General features: G+C 43.1%; 1 protein-coding gene across 1 annotated transcript in view; it reads left to right on the top strand.

The window, feature by feature from the left end:
• The first annotated feature begins 1,870 nt into the window (after nt 1–1,870).
• LOC107677928 (5-hydroxytryptamine receptor 3A-like) overlaps nt 1,871–26,856 on the top strand; it is a 57,768-nt gene continuing 32,782 nt past the window's right edge. Inside the window, exons 1-4 of the mRNA XM_016473034.1 lie at nt 1,871–1,886; nt 3,197–3,375; nt 3,460–3,504; nt 11,731–11,837. Coding sequence (XP_016328520.1) covers nt 1,871–1,886; nt 3,197–3,375; nt 3,460–3,504; nt 11,731–11,837 — 347 coding nt within the window. The remainder of the gene's footprint in view (nt 1,887–3,196; nt 3,376–3,459; nt 3,505–11,730; nt 11,838–26,856) is intronic.

Below are 26,856 nucleotides of genomic sequence, written 5' to 3' on the forward strand. Positions count from 1 at the left end.
CTACAACTGGAGTTTTTGAAAATCTTCACCCTGGAAGGCGTTTTCAAAAATGTTCAGTTTCAGTGACCTGATGCTGCGTTTGCGTGTGGACGAACGGCCAAACCGCGTAAAAAATAGCTGCGGTTTTAAAAATAGCCGCGTTCGTGTGGACAGGGCCTTAGAGGTAGAGTGGGATCAGATGTCTGATAGTTTTTTAATTTTCTGTTATCCATAGAGCTTTGTAAATTAATAAAAACCAAGCATTTTTTCCTCAAAATGACTTGTTCTCTGTAAGTAAAAAGTTTAGAAGAGTTTGGATAATGCACTTTAAACATATAAGACAATTACTGTTTCCTTTAATAAATTGCCACGGCAACACTGTTCAAGATATCCAAAATCCATTCGCAATTTAAGTTCCTCAATGTTTTGCAATCTTGTTGAAAAAGTTTTGTGTGAATTTTATGATTTTCATAGGACTAGTATGCATTAATTCATAGCCATATTTTTCAAAAAATCCACATTCAAATCAAAATAGCCTACTTCCTGTTGGTCATAGCTAATGACTGTAAATTAGAAAGTTGTCCGGCTTGATGAGAACAATACATGTACCAAGTTTGGTGACTGTAGCTAAAATTAACCTCCCAAGTTTTGTCAAAAGGTGGTGCTCTTTCACGCCATTTTATGAGCTTTTGCCAGTGTCTATCTATCATTAATACTGATATGTGTGTTGAGTTTCATGAAATTCTAAGCATGTTATCTACCTCAAAATCACCAGAAAAGAATATTCAAGTTTGACACATTGCCATGGCAACAGTATTTTATATATCAATAATCCCTTCACAGTTTTACATCGGCCCTGTTTTGACATTATTCTGATGAAGTTTGAAGCAAATCGAGTAAAACTAAGATGCTGAATTCAAAGAATTTTGAAAATGACACACTTCCTGTTGCCAGGTGGTGGTGCTATAACTTCGACTCCTAATAGTCACATCTATGCGATCGGCATCATACAATGAACAAACCACTGAAGTTTGATCAAAACGAGATAATACATGTGGATATTATTAGACACTTCCTGTTTCTCATTTCTCATCATAACTTCATCGCCTCACCACAGGCAAACCATTCGAGATATCAAAAATCCCTTCACAATTTAGCATCCCCAATGTTTTGAGATCATTTTCACAGAGTTTGGTGGCAATCGGTTTGAAATCCTCAGAGGAGTATATCAAATTCCAGAGCATGTGCTTTTACCAAGCCCTAAATAGCCAACTTCCTGTTGGGCGGAGCCTATGACATGCAGTGCAAATGTTCGGCTCAATGAGATCTATATGTGTACCGAGTTTCATATGAATACGTGCAAGTATGTGTGAGATACACATCAAGTTTTCTGACTGTGTTCCAGGGGGTGCCGTAGAGCCCCTGTGCCACGCCCGGGTCCCAGCCTCTGCGGCATCCTAATGGCAGCAGATTTAAACCTGTGTGCCAATTTTCAAGAGTTTTTGAGCATGTTAAGGCCCCCAAAACCCCCCGGAAATTTAAAAAAAAAATCCTTAGGGGATCAATAGCCGCGTTTCCACTGTCGGGCCAAAAGTAGGCGTCACTTCCGGGGCTTGATCGTGCCTCGTCGGTGCTTTCTCGGGGCCAACGGCCTGGGTTTTTTAGTCCAACAAAAACCTTGGGCCAAAGCAGGCTAGCTGGGGCTAGAGGAGTGGTTATGAACAAAGGCGGAGTTTCTCCGTGTCTAGAGAGCGTCAGCGCCGCGGATCATTTCAGAAAGTTAACAGCTAACACCAGCATTAAAGACTTTTAAAAAAAAATTTGCTCAAAACTCACTTTCAGACAGCAGCAAGTGTTTGAAATAACTTCTGTTTGAGATCCGATGTGAATTATGATCACCATCCAAGGTATAAATATTTACAAGCGACGCAAAAGACTATGCACACTAGCCATTAGTAAATATGGTAAATAACCTACGACCACTTGAAGAAATCAGATGTCAGCTTCTCATTCAGACTATCACAATCGTGTATTTATTTAGTAACGTATTTGATCTGTCTCGTCTCCAGACTTTAGCTCTGCGTATGTCATAAAAAATATCATAATTGTTTTTGTTCAGGAGCTCCCTCTCAAGTCGTATTTTTTGATGGAAAGAATATAGAAATTATCATTCTTTCTAAATGTGATGTATACTGTGACTACAAATAAACAGAAACAGACTCGACTATGTGTCCTCTTTCTTTTGTGAAATAACTGTTCATACCGCTTTATTTCTGTGTGACTAATTTTGAATCCTGATAAATTAATTCATTATTATCAATGTATCACTTATTATTGTAAAACATCAATGCTTTTGGATTTAAATCTTTAACAAAACATGCAAACAAATGGCCACTTTCATCATGTTCGCTTTGTGATCGCGCTAGTTCCAGTGACTTATTTCTTATTAGTTTTCTGATAACTTCTCTTTGTTGGTGAAATGATGGGGATGCGTGACGTTGTTCCAGAGAGGCGTGTAAAGGGCAGGTTTTAGTGAAGCGCAGTGGAGCTTCTGGCCCGATTTTGGGCTCGGTGCTAAAGGTCCGAGGCTATTAACCCCACCCGGCCCGTTTAAAGCACTGGCCCGACAGTGGAAAAGCGGCTAATAGGGCCCTGCGTCTTAGTGGCTTTGGCCCTAAAAATAATAATCCTTAGGGAATCAATAGGGCCCTGCGACTTAGTGGCTTGGGCCCTAAATATAGGCTGTGAAAGAAAAACAAAAACACCAGCATTAATCAATGTTGCTCTTGGACATCAAATATGATTGATATCATATTGTATTGCTTATGTGTTTTGTATGATGTTTACAAATTTTATGCTGCACCAATAATCGCCCTTTGGGCTTAATAAACTTAAACCCAAAGGGTGATTATTATTATAATAAACTTTGAACCTTGAACCTTGAACCTTGATGTGCATAAAAGGGCATCTTGCATTGTTTATCAGTTTGTGAATTTTCCTCTTCAATATTATGTTGACAGAACAACACATGTCAGGTAAAGCCGACAAGACTAATTATTTCATTGAAACAACTCTTAATTTAAGTTTCAGTTAGTACATGCATTTGTTAAGTAATATGCACAAGAGAGGATTCAGCAAAATTGACAACAGTGAAAGTTGCTTACTGGTTGTTTAGGGAATATATTCTGGTATGTAACAGAGAGTCTCATCTTCACAGGGTGGGTGTCTGATGCTGAAAACTGCAGTTATGCAGCTTATTCTTCAGCTTACAAGGAAATTTTTGAACATCTTGGCTTCGACAAGACTAACATTCTAACGACGGACATGCGGCCTGTATACTGGAGCCCTACTACCGATGTTTATGTGGATCTATATGTGACCTCCATCATAGATGTGGTATGAGTCCAGCATGACTGATCTTTTCATACAGATTATAATGTCAAACAGTTGTTGTATCATAATTTTACAATTTATCTACAGAATGAAAAAGCCCAGAGCCTCACAACACAGGTCAAAATTATAACTGTAAGTGATTTATTAATCTATTTTGCTCTTATTTCACAAAGTGTTACTTAGTTTACAAAACTTTGTTGGATATAACCATCAGATTTGTTTGAATATCAGTGATTTCACTCTTGTAGATCCATCACAAGTAGTCCAATAGTTGCTTGACAAATGGATGTTTGACCTTAATATCTCAGATCAGGATGTTCCTCAGTTTCTCACTTGGCATTAACATGCAACCTGTATCCGGATGTTGTCCACATATATATTGAAAAGACAAGTGTAAACGTGCTTCTGATCGGAATGTTATCCGTTAATGTTATTATGTCCTGGTCCAGAGGTAGTTGATGACGAATTGCGATCAGATCTCAGTGAAATGTAAATGCAGTCCAGCCATCGTGTCTGCATTCGTAGGTCAACGTCACGCAAAACCCTGCCAGAAGAGAGATATTGAACACCAGGCTGTGGAGTGCTAGTGAGACTCGTACATTTATATATTTGATTTGTAAAATGTCCTACGACTGAAAATGGTTTTTACAAGAAAACCTACCACTTCAGGTCGACTTTGCACCGGGGCCATTCTCTGCAGACTTATTTAAATATTGTGCGGGAAAGACAGATCCGATCGGTTATCCAGTTAGAGAAGTCAGTTGATGTTGCCAAGTGTAAACGTGCCGTGTGCTGTTTGATTTGCTTGATCGGATCACGGTGATCACATGTTAATACCAAGTGTAAATGCAGCCTAACTCATCCATGGCTCACCATTGCATCATGTATTCTGTATATGGTGCACACTATGGGTCAGCTGCATGTTACAAATGCTGGCAGTGTGAAAGCAGTAACATGGGCGTGCTGCTTATGCATCCAGTGTGAAACAGGCATGTCTAAGAAGCATGAATGTACAAAATATAATGTACTCTATAGAGCAGTGTTCCTCAATCCAGTCCACTGGATCCACCTCAGAGAATGTATTATGTCTTCCTATTTAAAACACGAACAAGCTGATGAGCTGAATCAGGTGTTTTAATTAGTGAGACATCTTAAACATTTTGGGTGGTGGGTCCCCAGGGTCTAAGTTGAGAAACACTGCTCTAAAAAATTGTTTTTGTTTTCAGGAGCTAAGGTCATCCTGAGCTGAGATACTGAGGTTTCCATAAACACGTATATACCCAGCAAACACTAAATGTTCCCCTAAAGTTAGTATTTGTCATAACATTCTAGAAATGTGCTTTTTTATTTATTTATTTATTTATGTATGTATGCATGTATGTATTTATTTGTATTTTTTGCAACCATAAAATAATGTCCCAAGAGTGATGCACGGAAGTTATATTTAAATAAAGTAAAGATACAATAACGTTTACAGAATGTTGCAGGGTAGTCAATTTTAATAATAACCTAAAAATAACTTATGCAAAATGTTCCCTAATGATTTTAAATTATTATTTAGCAACAATATTAGCAACAATATTCTTACAATATTGCAGATATTTTAAATAACCTTTAAATAACTTAACCGTAACAGAACGTACTCTAATGTGTGTGTGTGTGTGTGTGTATATATATATATATATATATATATATAGTATATGTGTGTGTGTGTGTTATATTATATAGGATACTTCTAACCATGTAAACTACCCTTCCCAATTAAAACATTTAATATGTTTTTGTGTAATGAACTATACAAAGCTCTGGAATTAATACAGCTTTTAATAAAATATAGAAATTAGATAAATCAAAATATGTTGTAATGATCAGATAAATCCAACTTTATAGCCAAAATATTAAGCCATGAAAAGCCATGTGAAAAGTACAGAATGCATAATTTCAAAAGAGTTGGTTTCTGTCTTCATCATTCTCTTTCAGCGCACATGTGCTTCTCCAGCACGTGCTTTCCCCTTTTTTCCACAGAAAGCCACACACTCACATAATTAAAAAATTAGTGGTCATTTAATTTTACTGGCTTACTGACTAACATTCTTTTATTGATTTCTTTATCGATTAATTACTTCGAATTAGCATAAATATGAAAGTAAATATGATTTCAGAGAGATTTGATACAACTAATTGAAGAGAACATGATATTAATCGAGAAGGTTTTCTTTACGGACCAAAAGAGAGAAGCATGTTCCATTAAAACTAATAGTGCTGCTGAAGGAATGTAAAATATGGGTACCCCATCTAGTAAATCTTACATAATAATGCTTCAGCATCCTGTACCTCCTGTAGTTTGTCTCCGTGCCTCTAGAGGCCCCCTGTGTTCCCCTTAGCCTTAAATAAATCTACATTTCCTGGCATACTGCCTCGAGTGTTTCCGTGCTTTTCGACTGCATGGTACGGCACGGTACGGCTCGGTACGGTTCCCTTTTGGGGGGTTTTCCACTGGGTACAGTACCTGGTACCTGGTACTTTTTTTTAGTACCACCTCGGTTGAGGTTCCAAGTGAACCGTACCATTACCAAAACGTGACGTGTAAACTCTGCTAATCACGGATTGGCCGGAGAGAATCGTCACTACCTGCGTCACTGAACTTGCAACATGAGACACAACAGAACCGCTAGATTTAAATCAGCACAGCCAGTGAAGGATCGAACGCAACTGTTTTGAACGAGTGCCAAAAAGTTTTGTTGTCTGTTGCGGAAGTACAGACGTTCCTCTGTTGATAGCAGAGGAGCGGATCCAGCGAGAGCTTGATGGGGTGATGCTGAATGAAAACGTTTTTCAGGAGTCGTGGCAGTATAGGCGGCGCAACTAACGACATGTGAATAATCCCGCCCACTCTAAAGCGATACTAAACTGCAGTGGAAATGCAAACCGAGCCGAGTCGAGCCGTGCCGTACTGAGCCGTGCTGAGCCGAGTCGTACCATGCAGTGGAAAAGTGCCATTTTGTTTGGCTCTGACATTGCCACTTCCGTGGCTCAGTGGTAAAGCTCTCAACCACCACACTAGAGACCTGGGTTCAAGCCTGGCTTGTGACAGAAAAACAGATTCAGCCATGGACCCAGAGACACTCGGTTCCAGCGACCTGTTGGCGGTGATCGCCCAACACAAATCATCTTTCCAGCGCCATGAAGCCGTTCTCTGCCAATAGGAGGAGCTGATGGCCAAATACTCTCAACTCCTGGTCAATGTGATGAGTTCCATCCACCAGCTCTTTGAATGGCTCCCTGGTTCTTCACCTTCCTCTGCATCATCCCTGAGTGGCAACAGGCCTACTCCTTTTGCGGAGCCTCGACTACCCCCTCCCAATCCCTTCGCTGGGGATCCTAGTTCCTGCCAGGGTTTCCTCCCTCAGTGCTCCATGACCTTCGAGCTCCAGCCCTCAAGTTTTTCTACAGACCGCTCCAAGATTGCTTACATTATTACCCTTCTCCCAGACAAAGCACTCTCCTGGGCCTCTGCGGTGTGCCAATCCCAGGATGCTTGTTGTGAGTCCTATGTGGCCTTTGATGAAGAGTTCAAGCGAGTGTTTGATCATCCAGTCAGTGGTCGGGACGCTTCCAAGCGCCTGCTTACTCTCCATCAGGGCTCCTGCAGTACAGCAGATTTCGCCACTGAGTTTCGGACAATCGCGGCAGGGAGCGGATGGAATGATGAGGCACTGATGGTCTGCTTTCAGGGAGGGTTGTCTGAGCCCATTCAAGATGAGTTAGCCATCTGAGAACCAGCTGATGATCTCGAGTCCCTCATTGCAATGGCCATCCGCCTGGACAATCGCCTGAGAGAGTGGAGGGTGGCTCGCCGCAAGGCGTCTCAGTCCCAAGTTCCTGTGAGCAGGTCTGGTTCTCCAGTTCGTGTGCCTTTGTCCAGGGCTTCCCCAGTCCCTGAACAGCCCCATGATTCCCCAGAAGACATGCAGTTGGGTCGCTCCAGGTTCTCTCCTAACGAGAGGGAACGTTGCATGAGGGAGTGACGTTGCCTCTACTGTGGGGTTTCCGGCCACTTTCGCTCCACTTGTTCCAAGCTCTCGGGAAACGGGGGTCCCCACCGAGGAGGAAAATTAGAGTTCCTCCTACTAACGCCGTCCTAGCTGTTCCAGCCACTCTGTCCTGGGAGGGTCACCAGCATCCAGTCCAGGCCATGATCGATTCCGGCGCCACAGGCAACTTCCTGGATCTATCCTTAGCTAAGGAACTTAAGATCCTTACCCAACTCCTTCCTCATCCCCAGGCAGTTATGGCATCAGACGGCAGACCTCTGGAACAGAGACCACTTAGTCCCTGCGACTTACCGTCCTTCAACACCAGCAGGAGGAGACCTTCTATCTGTTTGACTCTCCAGAGTTTCCTGTTATCCTGGGTCACCCCTGGCTGCGCAGACATAATCCCCGAATCGACTGATCCGCTGGCACCATTCTGAGCTGGGGTGCCACTTGCCAACTCACCGGACTATTTCAGAGTCCCTCAGCCCCTAGTTCCGAGTTTCAAGAGTCTATTGACCTGTCTTGAGTTCCCAGTTCCTATTATCAGTTTAAGGCAGTGTTCAGCAAGTCCCGGGCCACCTCCTTACCACCTCACCTCATGACTGTGCCAACTACTCCCTGCTTCATGCCCTCCCAGGGTTCGGATTTTCTCCTTGTCTCCCCCCGAGCGCGCAGCTATGGATACCTACATCAAGGAGTCCTTGGTAGCCGGCATCATCCGTGCCTCTACTTCCCCGGCTGGAGAGGGCTTCTTCTTTGTGGGGAAGAAAGATGGGGGTCTTAGGCCGTGTATTGATTACGGGGGCCTCAACAAGATCACAGTTCTGAATCGATATCCCCTTCCTCTCATGGCCACTGCTTTCGAGCTGCTAAAAGGGGCTTCCATTTTTACTAAACTGGATCTACGCAATGCTTACCATTTCGTGCGGATCTGGCAGGGGGACGAATGGAAGACGGCCTACAACACCCCAACAGGGCACTATGAGTGTCTAGTGATGCCGTTCGGCTCACCAGCACCCCCGCTGTATTCCAAGCACTGATTAATGACGTTCTCCAGGACATGCTTAATCTATTCGTCTTTGTGTACCTTGACGATATCCTCATTTTCTTGAGGTCATGGGAGGAGCACGAGGGGCATGTCAGCAGGGTCCTCCAGAGACTTCTTGACAATCATCTCTTTGTGAAGCCTGAGAAATGTGAGTTTCATGTCACCCAGGCTCAATTTCTTGGGTTCATCATCACTAGTGGCCATGTGTAGATGGACCCTAAGAAGACCGAGGCTGTCCTAAACTGACCCATTCCTGCCACAGTCAAGGAGGTTCAACGCTTCGTCGGCTTCGCTATCTTCTATAGGAGGTTCATTAAGAATTTCAGCTCTGTGGTGGCTCCCATGACTGCGCTGACCAAGGGAGGAGGAGTCAAGATTCACCGGGGTCCACAGGCAGTGGGGGCCTTCCAGGATCTCAAGCGCAGCTACACTTCCGCTTCCATTCTCTCAATCCCCGACCCAGAAAGACCTTTCGTGGTGGAGGTGGATGCCTCGGAGGTGGGCGTAGGGGCCATCCTGTCACAAAGGGGTGAGGATGGAAAATTGCACCCTTGCGCCTTCATGTCTCGTCGGCTGTCGGATGCCGAGCACTACTTCCACGTGGGGGATCGAGAGTTGCTTGCGGTAAAACTTGCCTTGGAAGAATGGCGCCATTGGCTTGAGGGGGCTCGGCACCCTTTCCAGGTTCTCACGGACCACAAGAACCTAGAGTATCTCCAGCAGGCTAAGCGGCTGAACCCTCGGCAGGCTCGATGGTCTTCGTTTTTTAATCGATTCCAATTTCTCCTGTCTTACAGACCTGGCACCAAGAATGTCAAGCCGGATGCCCTGTCCCGAGCCTACTCTTCCGAGACACAGAAGAAACCTCTGGCATCGATTATTCCAAGGTCAAGGATCGCTGCGCCCCTTCACTGTGAACTGGACAGGGTGGTGCGAGAAGCCCAGGAGCCGGATCCAGGAGGTGGTCCCACAGGACGCCTGTACATTCCTCGATCTGCCCGGGCCCGGGTCTTGCAGTGGGGTCATGAGTCTCCCTTGACATGCCACCCGGGAACTGCTCGCACACTTGACTTCCTCCAGCGGTGGTTTTGGTGGCCGTCCATCAAGGAGGACATAAAGGTCTATGTGGAGGCCTGCCCCGTGCTGCTTTCGGCCAAAGAGACAGCTGAGCTCCTCATGAACCATGTCTTCCGGGTATTTGGAATTCCCCTGGATATTGTCTCTGACCGAGGGCCCCAATTCTCATCCCGGTTCTGGGGGCCTTCTGCAGGCTGATTGGAGCCACAGACAGCCTTTCGTCCAGTTTCCATCCTGAGTCTAATGGCCAGACGGAACGGATTAACCAGGATCTGGAGACCACCCTGCAATGTATGGCGGCCAATAACCCCGCCTCTTGGGCTACCTACATCATGTGGGCTGAATATGCCCACAACACCCTCCAGTCCTCGGCCACTGGACTATCCCCCTTCGAATGCCAGTTCGGGTATACCCTTCCATTGTTTCCCGTGGAAGAGGCACAGTTAGGCGTTCCCTCTGCATGGCGTTTGGTTCAACGCTGCCGGCAGAGCTGGAGGAAGGCTAGGCGTATCCTTCTTCAGACCTCCCAGAGATACCAACATCAGGCTAACCGCTGCTGCCGGACGGCACCTAATTTCCGAGCTGGTCAAAGAGTCTGGTTAGCCACCAAGAACCTGCCCCTCCGGGTTGAATCGAGGAAGCTTTCCCAGAAATTCATATCCCCTTTTCGCATTGCAAGGAAAGTTAACCCTGTTTCCTTTTGTTTGTTTCTTCCCCGTTCCCATAGAGTTAACGCTACGTTTTATGTCTCATTGTTAAAACCTGTCTTGTCTTCTCCCTTGTCTTGAGTCTTTGCCCTGTGTTTCCTGATGGGTCTCGCCAAGTCATCCCAAGCTACCCCAAGTAGGGTTTCCTGAGTTTCTTTCCTTGGTTGTTTTTGTTCTCTGGTTTTGTTTTCTCCCCTCGTGGAGTTTTTATTTTCTCAAGTGTTTTTTTTTTTTTCACCATTGTTTTTTACTGTTGTTAATTCCTTGGACGATAAAAACTTTTGTTGGATTATTCTTGCAAAGATTTTTTTTTATAAATCTACATTTCCTGGGATACTGCCTCGAGTGTTTCGTTTGGCTTCAACACTACCACTTACGTGGCTCTGTGGTAAAGTTCTCAACCACCACACTAGAGACCTGTGTTCAAGCCTGGCTTGTGACAATAATGGACAGATTTAATGTTATTTAATCGGTAACACTTTAGTATAGGGACCAATTCTCACTATCAACTAGTTGCTTATTAGCATGCTTATTATTAATATACTTGTCACAGTCTTCAGCGGGCGTGCCCAGGATGGCCACCAGATGACACTGTGAGCACATGGCTTGCCCGGCCTGGTACCCTGGTTTACCTCTATCTCCATGCCCTCTTCCACTACACGGGCCTGGCCCACCATCCCTCCCCCTGATCCACCTCCGTTCCGCCTCCCTCCGGGATTTCTTTTGGTGGAGCGTCTGGAATCCGCTCCTTAGGGGAGGGGTTCTGTCACAGTCTTCAGCGGGCGTGCCCAGGATGGCCACCAGATGACACTGTGTTCTGTGAGCACATGGCTTGTGTTGTGTTTGTTTGTTGCCATGTGCTCTCTCCTGTCTATTGTCTTGCCCCGCCCATCTTGTTACCTCATTATTGTTTAAGTTGCTCCACCTGTGTCTCCCTCGCTAGCCTCCTCATTTGTTTTCCTATTTATTCTCCTGGTGTCTGTAATCCTGGGCTGATCTGTCGTTTTTTCATTGTGTGTGTTATGTCTGCATGTAGTGCAGTTCCTAGCCTGCCTGTCTGTTTTTCCCCCTCGGGGTTGTTTTAGTTTGTTTTTGTTTCATTTTATTATTAAAAGAAAGAACATTCATCCTGCACTTGAGTCCTCGCTTCATCTCTCCACACGCACCGTGACAATACTGGCTAGGCTAGGCTAACCAAAAAAAAAAAAAAACGGAAAAAAAAATCCTTTGTTCTGGGAACCAAAAATCATTAGCTGGGTATAACCTGTACAACCAAAATGTTTTATGGGTTGACACAAAGACTGCTGCTGTGGTTCAACCAAGTAATACAAAAGTTAAACAACTGGTGGTTTTGCAATACCAATACATAGAGGTAATGATAAAAAAATAAACATTACAAATGGTACAGTAAACAACCACCTACATTTTTACTGACTACTTGAGATGGATTGATCCTTTTATAATCATTCTGATATTAATAACTTTGCAGGCTTGGTTTAATGACCTGTTCTGGTGGTTCGAAGACTTTTGTGGAATTCAAACAATTCCAATAAAAAAAGGAATGCTTTGGACACCAGACATACTCATCAAAGAAAGGTAAAAAACAACTTCTGTATTTATTTTTCATTTAGAGGGTTAGTACTGAGAGGATGGAAAATGATGAGTAAAAGAAAGGGAAATAGGATGCGGAAATAACACAAGCCACATTAGCTTTGTTTACGCTGTACATCTGATCTGATCTGTTTTGTTTTGTTTTGTTTTGTTTTGTTTTGTTTTGTTTTTCAGTTTTATAGGATTAATCAGTAGGGCTGTTTGTAAAATCAGCTCTGATTCCTGGTTTTGGAATTGATAGAGTCAGATCTGAAATTGAAACTACTTTTTGACTCTTCTTTTTCTTTTTTTTCCACACAGCAAATTCCCTGCTGTACAATTAACGCTGCTGGGTGTCATGGGTCCATTCTACAGAGTGTTAAAGGCCCAGTTTCACAGCAAGGCTTAAACTAAGGCAGGATTAGGCCATGGTTCAATTTGGACATTTAAGTAATTTTTATAAATGTGCTTAGGAAAAGAAACATTACTGGTGTGCATCTTGAGACAAAGGCACTGATATATTTTAATATCAGTCATTGCAAGATTCTTTCAGTTGAAATACATTTTAGTCTAGGACTAGGCTTAAGCCTTGTCTGTGAAACCGGGGGGAAAAGTAACACTGAAGCAGTGTTGCATTTAATTAGATAATTAAGTGCTTAATTAAGTGACAATAGAGCATTAGTGATGAACAGTGATGTTAAAAGGTAGAATCACTGAAGGAAAGAGAAACAAGAAGAACAGAATAAAGAGAATCACAACAACTACAACAGACTTCAAGACACGTTTTCTTCTTCTTCTTGGGAATAACAGATGTTTAGATGTTGATTTATTGAAAGAAAAAATAAATAAATACAAAATATGCTCACGCACACAGATTTCATCTACTGAATAATTTCAACAAACACAGACATCAATCAGCATGAATGTTGGCAGTGGTGACAATGAACACATTCAGATAAACAGTTCAACTCTGAACATAAAACAAGCTAAAGTCACAACAAAACAACAGCAAAATAAAAGTAAATAATGACAATAAAAGAAAAGACAATTTAGCCATATAATTTAGTCATGCTGCAATGCATGCTGGGAGTCATGGATGAGTTTGGCGAGCCACTGGAAGGCAAGCCTGCAACCTTTAGCCAGTGTAATGACTAATGCAGTGTAATGGCTAATTCTATGGATTTGTTTCTATGGCTTCCAGATTTCAACAAATTAATTATATTTTAGTGACTGACTAGTATCAGTATTGTGTATGACCAATGAAGCGATTTTTTTAATGAACAAAATACAGTCTAACTTTAAATTTCACACTTTTTCCCCACTCAGTAGTACATTCTACAAACATTGCATCCTACTGTAGTAGCGATATGATAACAAACATATCATATCATGTAATCTATTTGACACGTCATCTGTTTTAAACTCTGATCATTATATCAGCTGAAGCACCAAAATCACTTGTCTTCTGCAATATGTATTCACAAGACAAGCACATTAATCAACTAGAAACTCTGCAATGTAAACTGTAACTGAGTTCCGGCCACTGACATTACTGCCATTATATGATTGGCTGAAGCACTTCCAAGTGAGCCATTCAGTTTTTTTTCCATTGGTGAGTAATACAGACCCTCTCATCTCCCAATAGTAAGACAATCACTGGTTTTGTACTATGGTGGCTCCCATCATGCATTGCAGCATAAAGCTTTTTGCTGATTATCGTCATTGTAGAGATTCAAAAACTGATTCTTGATACAAATGATATGTGATAATAATGTGATTCTACAAATAATACAGAATTCAAATAATACAGGTTCAAGAATTTCTTTGCACAAAGTGTTTTAAACTCATTAAAATTATTTTATTGTCACAAAATTGTTGGATCTTATGCTGTAGCATCCCTTAGTCTTAGTCTTTGGACTCCCTGTGCAGGTTTACGCATTGCGCAACAATATCCTTCCAGTGTGAAGTGATGAATGTGATCGGGTTGAACAGCTGCGACTGTCTCCGCATCTTCCAGCTTGATGTTAATAATCTGCAGGTCTTTCTTGAATTTCTGGAACCATGTCTTCTTCGGTCTTCCATGTGGTCTCTTCCCTGCAGGTGGTATCCAGTGTTTTGCAGTCTTTGGGTGGTGATCGGGCATACATAGCACATGTCCTGCACATGTCTCGAACTGTGGTTAAAAGTATAGTTTCTTGTTAGTAAGACATATGCACTTAAATAAATTATCACAGACGCTAAGTGCCCTTTTGGTCCAATCTCTGTGGACTGCGGACCAGAGTCTCAGTCAAATGTTGAATGTTGAATCCATATTTGACAAGCTTCTGCCTCAATGTCTCTGCAGGCCTCTTCCATTGTTTGAAGACTAACTTAGTTGTAAGGGTTGTGATTGTACACTTTCTGTCTCCAAGAGGAGAAGAACTCCTCAGTTGGATTCAGGAAAGGAGAATATGGAGGAAGGAACGCCATTCTGATCTGATGTTCAAACACTCTTGCACCAGTGCTGAATGATGAAATTGGACATTGTCCCAGATAACTACGAAATTTCGCTCCATTTGCTGCTGATCAACCTGCGGAAAGAGGATTTCACTGAGGGAGATTAAAAAATGTTGGAGTTTTTCAGTTTTGTACGGGCCCAGGAAAGCATTATGTGCCACATCACCAGTTGTTGAAGTTGTGGCACACATGGTGATAATGCCGCCATGCTTGTTTGAGCTGCAGTTCAGAGAGTCCTGTCAGTTGGATTTAAAGCACGAGAATTCATCAGTTTCTCCCGAAATACATGTAAGTAAGTGGCCAGTGAACTGGGTGAAGAATAGAGTGAACATGTGTCTCTGATATGAAACACATCGGCAAATTAAATTTGAATGCATTGTTGTTGTTGCTTCCATAGATATCTGTGTGTATTTTACTAACTCTTAAATACACATAAGTACTAGTAAAACAATACATTTAATGTATGAAACCTAAAATATGCATTAAGTGGTTAAGAACACTGCATAGTTGTGATAATATGACAAGCGCAGTGCACATCTCTCTCTGGCTCAGCACCAGCCAAAGCGCGAAACCACAGTTTGAATTTGGCAGTTATGCGACGTCACCGAACGTTTTAAATCCCATATGTGGTACCGTACTCCCATGGGCACGGAAATAAAAATCCCATATGTGGGACCGTACTGCTCAAAAGGTAAAAGCCAGCTTCATCAACATACAGTTACCCATAATGAGTTCCACTACTATCCAACTCCAAAATCCAAAAGTTTAAAAAGTAAAAAAAAAAACACATGTTGCCGAACATTGAGGTCTCCCACTTTGACGCAGCACTATACATAGAGATGACAGATTTTTTTCCAGAGTGTAATAGTATATGGACATATAATGTCCAGGAAATACCCATTTTTTATTTTTACAGTAAAAGTGCTAATTTTGTGGCTTTTAATTTTGTGGTACCTGAACAAACTGGAATCGCAACTCCTTCACTCTATTTGAGTTCCTTGCAAAGGTCACTTTATATACTTCTTCTAAGAGTCCTTATAACATGATCAATTGTGAAAGACTGCATTGGTAAATATTATGAATTAGTTGATTGTCATGTATTATTTTTTGCTGGATTTCTTTGAGGTGGATGGTGTTGTTCTGGACCACCATGTCAGCAATGGCGTGTTCTTGATCATTTGAAAATAAGTCTTGTTCATCCAACAAAGTGTTCAAAATGTTGAACAAATAAAAGATTTACAGTAGAGAATTAGAATTAGAAATAGATAAGACTCTAGACTAGACTCATAGAACCAGAATGGCATAGTTACTCACCGTTTTTTCCCTCTCAAATGTGTGGATAATTGAAGCCACTGTGTATCGGTTTATGTTTGGCTAAACTCTCTGGCCAGCTACTCCCAAGGAGAGACTATGATTTATAACATCAGGGTGGCTCTGATTTAATTTGAAACCTGTCTGAACCCCCCCCACCCTGCAGACGTCCTCCTCTTTGTTCATGTCTTCTTATATTTTCTTCTCTTACCACCGTACCATTGCCCTTCAATCTAACTATTTCTTCTGCCTCTACTCCTCTACTCCTCCCCTTCTCCCTTAACTATTCTTGCTCCTTCTCCTCTTCTTACACCCTCTCCTCCTTTTTCCTCTCCTCCGTCTACCTCTTCCACTGTTCTCCATTCTCCCTATTATTACACCCCTTCCTCTACCCACTCCACCACCTCTTGCTCTTACACTTCTTCCTGTTCCCCTTCTCATTCTTGCTCTTGTTCTAATTTTTTCTTCTTATTAGTTTTTTTTTCAATTGCTAACAAGTGTTTACCAATACTTAAAGTACTTTTTCTAAACTCTTAACACAGCAACACACCAACATCACACAATTAGCTAAATAGTTAATTTTCTGGCCAAAACCACATTTTGTTAAATAAATACAAACTCTACATTTCAAAATGAATACCCTTTTCTACATATACTAACTCTATCAAAACACAGCAAACCTGATTCAAAATCGAGTCATTCGGTCAAAACATTTGCACTAGTTTTCTATCCAACAGGAACATAGTTAATCAGAGAGCATAGACTATTCTATTCTAACAATTAATGGCACTACAAAAACTGCATTACTTGTCATGTTTCAGTTTGACTTGTATAGGACAAACAATATGATATCCTTTTAAACAACAGCAGCAACAACAACAATAACAATAATAATAATAATATTAATAATAATTCAGTCATCTGAGCTCTTCATTTTTTGTGTGTGAATGTGTAGATTCATTTTAGATAGTATGTGTACTGCATAGTGAAGGAGTCATCAGTACTTTATGGAATGTAAAAGAAAAGTGACAGAATTGCTGCAGTAAAGGCTTTATTAACAAAATGAAATTTCTGTGTGTGAAAAAAAAAAAAACACAGCCCTTTGCCTTTTGTCCCCCTACCTCTCCTTCTCCCTTGTCAGAAAGTCAGAAAGAGTGTTACAGTTTTTTTCAATTGCTTACTTTTTCTAAACTCTTAACACTGCAACACACCTACATCACACAATTAGCCAAATAGTTAATTTTCTTGCCAAAACCACATTTTGTTAAATAAATACAAAGTCTACATTTCAAAATGCGGAATACCTTTTTCTACATGTACTAATTCTATCAAAACACAGCAAACCCGATTCAAAATTGAGTCATTCGTTCAAAACATTAGCACTAGTTCCTATCCAACAGAAACATATAGTCAATCATAGCACAGTGACTGTCAAAAATGCTAACAGTTGATGGCTTTACAAAAACTGCATTACTTGTCATGTTTCAATTCTACCTGCATATAATAGACAATATAAAAATCCATTGTTTTTTGTAATTTAGCCTTCAGTTTACCTTCAACTGAAACTGAAAATTTCACATTTTTAAGTGTTGAATATGTTCATTCTTGGCAACATACTATCTAAAACTGACTGAGTCATTACTTTATAGAATGTACAATAAAAAATAAAAAATAATAATAATACATAGGGTCCCCTATGCAGAAATTCAATTGGAACCTTTGAAATTTGGAATTGAAATTGCTTTCAAGTGGGTGGGGGTTGGATGTGGATGGTGAAAAGAAAAAAGTCAGAATTGTGAGATAAAATAGTCACAAATACCCTTTTTATTCCATGGCAGAAATAAGCTTTCATAGGTTCCACGTGTGTAAGGGGAAAAAACAAACAAACATAAAAATGCACAGTCCGACACACATTCTCACTCCTTTCCACTACCTCTTCTTCTCCCTTTTTCTGATCCAACTACTCCTCTACCTCCTACAACTATTCCTCTCCCTCTGCCAGACATTACTTTTTTGTCTCTCTGATTCTTTGTGTTGTTCTGCATCCACAAAACCAATTAAAAGAGGTATTTTTTACTTTATATTGATGTAATGGAAAGAGCTTCAACACAAGACTATTCCTCCAACTGAGACTGGAATCAGCTATTTCTAAATATTTCAGTGATCTGTTACTTAAAAATGCTTATCGGTTTTTACAATATTTTATATATAGAGATTTTTTTTCAATTTTTTCAATACTTTTGAGCTGCTGTTGTTGCAGAAGTAGAAGCTTTATGCTATATTTAAGGTTTGGAACATTAGGTCTTCATTTCTGACATGCTGTGTTTAACCATTTGTAAATAAGACTAAAAATATCCAAATTAACGCCATATGTCTAAATAAGTTGTGTTCCAAATTTGAAGTTGATATAAAAAAAATTGAGGTTCCTATGCAATTTTGTTTAGGCGTTATATCACAAACAGCCACTGGGTGCCATCCAAACTCCATTTAATTTTTTTGATGCATTTTTCTGTCACAAATGTATCCATTTCTCTCTCACTATTACTTCTATGACAAAATATACCACCAAATATAGAATCTTGAGATTCAGACCTTTCCAACGATATGTATTGTGTCAAGAGTATGAAAAGTTTTGATTCTAAAAGACCGTAATACATTTGGAATATGACACCTCCCACTAAGGGGGAGGAGCCCGCTAAAAGATTGTAAAGTACGATTTCCATGGTATTGCAGTGTCCGATTTCAAAATGGTTTTCACAGGATGAATTTGGAGGTTTTAAGCTTTCAAATGATATATAATTTCTGATGATTACTAAAACATGTGATAGGAAAAAAGGAAACGAAGAAGATTTTTTTGTGACAAAGGTCAGAACTCCTGTTATGATGTATATGTTTTGAGGTGCACTCTTGTCATAAATTTAGGAGTCTTAGACCTTTCCAACGATATATAGTTTGTAATGATTAGATTAGGATTTAATTGTAATACATTGAAGTAAATTAGGCGTCCCATATATGGGACGGTGACAGTTAAGGGGTTTTAATTCAGATTTGAATTAGCTATTTCTCAATTATTAGTTATTAAAATCATTCTTATCAGCTCTTTTGTTGCAGAAGTAGAGGCTTTACACTATATTTAAAGTTTAGAACATTAGGTCTTCATTTCTGTCCTGCTGTGTTTAACCATTTGTAAAAAAAAGATAAGAATGATCCATGATTTTGGTATGGCGTAAGCTTGTGTGAAAATAAAATTTAAGCATTTTAGAAAGATGTTAATTGACTGAATATTGTGTGAAAACAACATGAATTGTGTTAATGGTATGGTCACAACAGATGGATGTTTTGCTAATTGTGTTTAGAGTTTTGAAAATGTGATTATAAATTGGACAGGGATGTTAGCAATTGAAAAAAAAATGTAATTTATTTATTTATTGCCTTTTTTTCTTTTCCATTTTTATATTTGTTGTAATTGAGATAAATGTGTGAACAATTAGGAAATCTGCATTTCCTGTGTTTTTGTACTCAGCAGTTATTAATTTGGGGCTCATTGAGAAAATACCAAGTTCAACTGAAAATGTAACAAATGAAAGAGCTTTGTTTGTTGTGTTTGGAAAAATGGTACATATATTTTTGTGATTTGTGTAAAACCAATAAATAAAAGTTGTAATTGTCTTTTCCTAATACATTCAAGTTTGGTTGGCTAAACTATTGTGAACACATTTGAGAATCCTTTACACAGTGTATTGAGAAAATTATGGATATGATTTATAATTTATATAAAATGAATGAAAACTTACAATCTGCTTTGAGATGTACTGAAGTTGTGTTTGGTCTCGTACTGTATCGCATACCTTGTCAGTGTTGTGCACTTGCTTAGCCCTTTGTTGTGATAAACAGTAAAGTGTGTTTAAGCGCTAGCAAAAGACAGTGTAAAGAAATACTCTTTGAGAGAAGCAGTTAATCAGAGGAAGTTAAAAGCAGATCATAGTGTATTTAATTCTTGTCTCATTAGTGTTTAGCGCAGTTGTTGTTGCTAGGAAACGCTTGTTTTCTTTACTGTGTTGAGACGTGCTGAAGTTGCGTTTGGTCTCATACTGTATCGCATACCTTGTCAGTGTCGTGTGCTTGCTTAGCCCTTTTATGTGATAAACAGTAAAGTGTATTTAAGCGCTAGCAAAAGACAGTGTAAAGAAATACTCTTTGAAAGAAGCAGTCAATCAGCGGAAGTTAAAAGCAGATCATAAGTGTATTTATTTATTGTCTCATTACTGTTTAACGCAGTTGTCGTTGCTAGGAAACGCTTGTTTTGTTTACTGTGTTGAGACATGCTGAAGTTGCGTTTGGTCTCGTACTGAATCATGTAGCTTGTCAGTGTTTTGCGCTTGCTTAGCCCTTTGTTGTGATAAACAGTAAAGTGTGTTAAGCTGAATTCAATTTCCGTTTTGTCAAACGGGTATAAAAAAGGTTAGTACACCGCGGCAGCGGTCACGGCAGGCCTCGTGTGAAGCCTCCTTGTGTAAAGACCGAAGAGTGTAAAGATAATCGACTCTACCTTGTGACTCCACAGTGCAGGGAAACAGACAAGGGGCATAAGCATTGCTTTTGACTCAACCTCTTTTTTACACCTTTCTACACTGCTTTTTCAGTTTCTATGTCCAACTCTTACTATGTGTTTCCATATCCCTACTATTACTGCCACTCGCAAACCACGCATCACACACTATAGGCAGCACAATGCTAACAACCTGTGCACATTGCCTATGTCTGCTAATACACTACTTTATTTTTCTGTTGGTCTCTGGAATAGTCAGTCTGCAGTAAACAAAAGCAGATTTAATTACATCTATTACTAGTCATTCAAGACTAAACCTCATGGCCCTGACAGCGACATTGATCAAACCAGAGGACACTGCTACTCATGCAGCACTCTCCAGTAATTTCTCATTTTCCCACACTCCCCGTCTAACTGGAAGAGGTGGAGGTACTGGTCTGCTTATCTCTTATGATTGGAAATGTATTCCTTTACCTTCTCTGGGTATTAGCAGCTTCTTTGAAACACATTCAGTCACTATTACCCACCCTTTTAAAATCCATTTTGTAGTTGTTTATCGACCCCCAGGACCACAAGGTAACTTCTTGGATGAATTAAATGTGCTGCTCTCAACCTTTTCTGAGGATGGTAATCCCCTAGTTATGCTTGGAGACTTCAACATCCACCTAGATAAACCTCAGGCTGCAGACTTCCACACTCTGCTTGCCTCTTTTGATCTCAAGAGAGTGTTAGCTATGGCTACTCACAAATCAGGCAACCAACTGGACCTTATTTACAAACGACACTGCTCCACTGATCATGTACTGGTTACTCCACTGCACACCTCGGATCACTTCCTCCTCACTCTTAACCTCAACATGGTTCCTGACACAACACATACCCCTCCACATGTCATCTTTCGACGTAACCTATGCTCACTCTCACCCTCCCAGCTATCTGCTATGGTTTCATCTTCGCTTCCTCCCCCTACACAGTTATTATCTCTTGATGCTAACAGTGCTACTGATACTTTCTGCTCCACTCTTACATCTTGTTTAGACACTGTCTGCCCCTTGTCTTCCAGGCCAGGCCGTACCACCCCTTCTGCCCCTTGGCAGTCTGATGTTCTCCGCGAGCATCTTTCTAAGCTCAGGTCTGCTGAAAGGGTGTGGCGCAAATCAAAAAATACTACTGACCTTAATGTGTATCAGTCACTCCTCTCTTCATTCTCTGCTAATGTCTCCACTGCTAAAAGGACATACTATCACAACAAAATGAACAATTCGCCTAACTCTCGCATGCTCTTTAAAACCTTTTCCTCCCTCCTTTGTCCTCCTCTTCCCCCTCCTTCATCAACTCCAACAGCTGACGACTTTGCCACATTCTTCATTAATAAAATTACAAACCTCAGTGCACAATTTGCCACACCTCATCCTTTCTAATCATCCTACTACTTGTCCACTTGATCCTATTCCATCTCATCTCATTCAAGCCATTTCTCCTGCAGTTGTACCTGCAATCACTCACATCAACACATCCCTTCACACTGGTGTTTTTCCCTCAGCATTTAGACAGGCTCATATAACCCCCTGACTTAAGAAACCCACCCTTAACCCATCTCTTTTAGAGAAATACAGACCAGTTTCCCTTCTTCCTATCATTGCAAAAACACTTGAATGAGCTGTGTTCAACCAAGTCTCTGCCTTTCTCACACAGAAAACCTCCTCGACAGCAACCGGTCTGGTTTCAGAAGTGGACATTCAAACGAGACTGCCTTGCTGCATGCGTTTCATCACAATTTCACCATCCAGTTAGGCACATCAACCATAACTCCTTCAAAAACAGCCAGAAACCTTGGAGTTATGATTGATGATCAGCTGACTCTCTCAGACCACATTGCTAAAACTGCCCGGTCCTGCAGATTTGCTTTATTCAATGTCAAGAAGATCAGGCCCTTTCTTTCGGAACATGCTTCACAACTCCTTGTTCAAGCTCTTGTTCTGTCCAGGCTGGTCTATTGCTAATGATCTCTTGGCAGGTCTTCCAGCCAGTTCTATCAAACCTTTATAATTAATCCAGATTACAGAAAACAGATTAATTTTTAACAAGCCGAAAAAATGCATGTCACACCTCTGTTTATGAATTTGCACTGGCTACCAATAGCTGCTCACATAAAATTCAAGGCATTAATGTTTGCCTACAAAACCACCGCTGGCTCTGCACCCCTTTACCTAAATTCATTACTTCAGGCACAAAATCACTTTCACAGACTTTTAAATTAAATGTTCCCTCCTACTGGAATGACCTACCCAGCTCGGTCTGAGCAACTGAGTCCTTAGCCATCTTCAAGAAACGGCTAAAAACACATCTCTCCCATCTTTATTTGACCCTCTAACTCTAGCACTCTCTATTGTAATTATATTCTTTATTCAAAAAAACTTGCCCCTTTTAGACTTGCAGTCTATTTCCTAACTGCTTGTTCCCCTTCAGGAACTCGAGCTGCGTCGAACGCTATGGGAACGCCTTCAGCGTGACCACGCTCTGAATCACATGTGTAATCAGTCCAATAGAAGGGTGAGATGTCACGGGCAGGTGACGAAACGACCAGGATGCTATAAAAGCACGTGCGGTGGAACCGGCATCAGCTTCCTGTCATTCAGCAAGCGCTCTGTGTTGTGTCAGTCATACTCTCTGTTTGTGAGTCTTATTTGGTGTTGTTTGTCCCAGTAAACTGCACTACGTCTAAGGCTGAGGCTAAGACAAAGCATTTGAAGTGCTCTCGAGGGAGCTGACTGCCCACATTGCAAATGTCTTCCCCTGCGTACGCATCTCTTCGAGAAGGGAGCCTTCACTAGTGTCCCCCGCGGTGCTGGCCCCGCTTCCGCCGAGGCAGAGCGGCAGCTGCACTCGTGGGGTTTACAGATGGATCTGGTAAACGGAATGGAGACGGGAGAGTCCCTATCTTCTTCTTCACCTGCCAGATCTCTGGGATCGGAAGCCCGTTCTGCGGTTTCTTCCCCCTGGGGAATGGGCTTGACGCTCCACCTATCTTCCTCCAAGGAGGTTGACATGGAGAGCGTCTGGGAGGATTCGCCCCCTCAATCGCCCCAGTACGAGGAGTTGTTGGAGGTGGTAACTCGCACTGTGGCCAAGTTAAACATCGACTAGCCGGCCGAGAAACAAGCCGAACTGCAGAAAAGTAAATTATACGAACGCTTTCTGCAGGCTAGGCCACCACCTCCATGCCGGAGCCTGCCTTTTTTCCCCAATCTCCACACCGAGGTGTCGAGGTCGTGGGCCAGGCCATTCTCGGCCAGCCTCTTCGTCCCCGCTTCTGACTATTATGGCAATGTTGCGGGGTTGAATGAGCGCAGTCATAGGGCGATGCCCCGGGTCGAACAGACGCTCGCGAGCTATCTGTCCCCCTTGTGCGGCATCGTCTTTAAAGGCTCCGGCATTGCCCTCCAAGCCGCTGCAAACATTTTCGGTGCTGGTGGACAAGGGGTATGTGGCAGCAGGTCAGGCTGGTGCGTGTCTGCACACCATGGCGGAGTTACAGGCGTACCAATCCGACCTGCTTAAAGAGCTGGATGAAGGTGAGGAAATCAATTCTGAGAATATCACAGAGCTTAGGAGAACCGCTGATCTCTCTCTCCGCGCCACCAAGGAGACCGCCCATGCTATTGGTCAGCTATGGTGGCAGCGGAGAGGCATCTGTTGTTGACCCTGTCTGATATGAAGGCGAAGGACAGGGTCTTCCTTCTCGATGCCCCCCTTGCGCCTTCTGGCCTGTTCGACGACGCCGTCAACTCCGTTGTCGACAGGTACCAGGAGGCTCGTAAACAAGCGGTGGCATTTCAGTGGTTCCTCCCTCGCCACTCTCCAGCTCTGGGGGCTGCTGGGCGGGAGCAGCCCCCTCCGCGTACCAGCTCCTCGTACAGGGAAGACCAAAAACAGAGCCGCATCAGGACCAGGGGTCTAAATGGCGCTCTGGGTCGGGAACTTAAAAGCCTAAGCCAGATCTAAGAGCTATTCTGGAGGCTAAGAATCCTCGACGAAGAAGTCCTGATGCCAGTGCCTCAGGACTTTTGAGGGCAGGCCCCTCTGGGGAAGAGCGGGGTTCACCGCATTACACGGTGCCTGTCTCTCTTTAGTGCCCTCAGGAGATCGTTCTGTCAACCCTCCCGATGTTACAGGGCGCAGCAGTCTCCCGTGAGCGCTTCTCTCAGCTACCACCCGGAAATGTAGCGGTACTAAGAGGCTCACTACCTCTACGGAGGTCTCTAGAGCAGTTAGTTCAGCCATCCCCTGCCAGTGCGCCGCTTCAGGGCACTGAGCTAGCCACTCTGATTACACCAGAGGTCAGTCTCGAGAGACTGATTCCCTTAGTAGACAATTTAGCAACGTGGAAACTACTGCCAAATGTGTCTCAGTGGGTCCTGCATACTGTAGAGAGGGGCTACAGAATCCAGTTTGGTTCTCCTCTGCCTCCTTTCAACAGGGTCCTTCCCACCCTGCTGGGTCCCGAGCAGGCTCTGGTAATGGAACAAGAGGTAGATACTCTCTTGAGGAAGGAGGCCATCATGGTGGTCCCTCCTCATAAAAGAGAGTCCGGGTTCTACAGCCGGTGCTTTATAGTTCCAAAGAAGGATGGAGGGTTGCATCCGATTTTAGATCTGCGTCAGTTAAACCGCTCAGTCATGCGACTGAAGTTCAGGATGCTCACACTCAAACAAGTCATGTCTCAGATCAGGTCTGAGGACTGGTTTGTCACGATCGATCTAGAAGACGCATACTTCCACTTCTCCATCCTTCCCAGTTACAGGAAGTTCCTGAGGTTTCCTTTCGGAGGCAAAGCTTACCAATACCGGGTTCTTCCTTTCGGCCTTGCACTCTCACCCTGAACTTTCACGAAGTGTGTGGATGCAGCTCTGGCTCCCCTGTGACTCCAGGGCATCCACATACTCAATTATATCGACGATTGGTTGAGCAGATGGCGGTTTGACATCGAGATGTCGTTCTTGCATGCATGAAAGAATTTGGCTTAAGACTAAACACCAAGAAAAGTGTGCTTTCTCCAGCACAGAGGACCACTTATCTGGGCGTGGTGTGGGATTCGACCACGATGCAGGCACGTCTGTCTCCTGCTCTGATCGAGTCGATACTCAACGGCAGTCAAGAGAGTGAGAGAAGGCCAGTCACTCACTATCAATCAGTTTCAGGGACTGCTGGGTCTGATGGCAGCTGCGTCCAACGTGATACCTTTTGGCCTGCTGTATATGAGACCACTACATTGGTGGCTCAAGACCAAGGGGTTCTCCCCGAGGGGAAACCCGCTTCGCATGCTCAAGGTCACGCGGCGATGCCTACGTGCCTTAGACATGTGGAAGAAACCTTGGTTCTTGTCTCAGGGTCCAGTGCTGGGAGCTCCTTGTCGCCGCATAACGCTAGCATCGGATGCGTCCCTCACCGGTTGGGGTGCGGTCATGAGTGGTCACCCTGCCCACGGTCACCATCTCACTTGACACATCAACTGCCTAGAGATGCTGGCCGTGTTTCGAGCACTGAAACACTTTCTCCCAGACCTAAGAGATCGTCATGTGTTGGTGCGCACCGACAACACAGCGGTGGTCTCTTACATCAACCACCAAGGAGGTCTGCGTTTGCGCCCCTTGTACAAGCTGGCACACCAGATCCTTGTGTGGGCCCAAGGGAAGCTCCTTTTTCTGAGAGCAGTTTACATCCCTGGGCATCTCAATATGAGAGCAGACATCCTGTCGAGGCAGGGGCCGAGGCCCGGGGAATGGAGGCTTCACCCCGAGGTGGTGAAGTAGATTTGGAGACTTTTTGGCCACGCTCAGGTGGACCTGTTTGCGACTCAGACGACATCACACTGTCCCCTCTGGTTCTCTCTGATTCATCCAGCTCCTCTCGGACTGGACGCTATGGTGCAGACTTGGCTTCGTCTGTACGCTTTTTGCCCGATTTCTCTGCTCCCGGGAGTTCTAGAGAGAGTGCGCCGGGACGGGGTCCGTCTGCTGCTAGTAGCCCTGTTCTGGCCGGGCCGAGTATGGTTCTCGGACCTTATTTCCCTTCTCGACGGCTCTCCATGGGAGATTCCCGTCAGGAGGGATCTCCTCTCACAGGTGGAGGGTACGATTCTCCACCCCCGCCCGGAGCCCAGAGCTCCAGGAAACTGTATGCCCTGAAGTGGAAGCTTTTCACTTCTTGGTGCGGAGACCGCCAGCTCCCAGCTCGTAACTGCCCAGTTGGTACAGTTCTGGAGTTCCTGCAGGCCCGTTTTTCCGCAGGGTTGACCCACTCCATCCTAAAGGTCTACGTGGCGGCCGTGGCGGTCCCCCTAAGAGAGGTCTTCCTGCTACAAAACAGACCCTCGGTCGGTGTATAGTGAATGCCATTTCCATTTCTTATGAGTCCTCTGATCTTCCCTCGCCTCTGGGAGTCAAGGCTCACTCAAGTGTGGCGTCCTTTCTAGCAGGTGTGTCTATGCAGGACATCTGCAATGCTGCGGGTTGGTCTATGCCCCTTATGCCCCTCAGGTTTTATGAGCTAGACATGCGAGCCACTCCCGGCTCTTCCGTTCTCTCGCCCTAGTTGTGCAGTCTTCCACACTAGGCAGAGACTTGGAAGTCTGGCGGCGTGGGCATTCTCGTTCCCCTAGCGTTTTCG

Source organism: Sinocyclocheilus anshuiensis, unplaced genomic scaffold (assembly GCF_001515605.1).
Source record: "Sinocyclocheilus anshuiensis isolate Anshui unplaced genomic scaffold, SAMN03320099.WGS_v1.1 scaffold173, whole genome shotgun sequence".
In the NCBI taxonomy this organism is placed as follows: Eukaryota; Metazoa; Chordata; class Actinopteri; order Cypriniformes; family Cyprinidae; genus Sinocyclocheilus; species Sinocyclocheilus anshuiensis.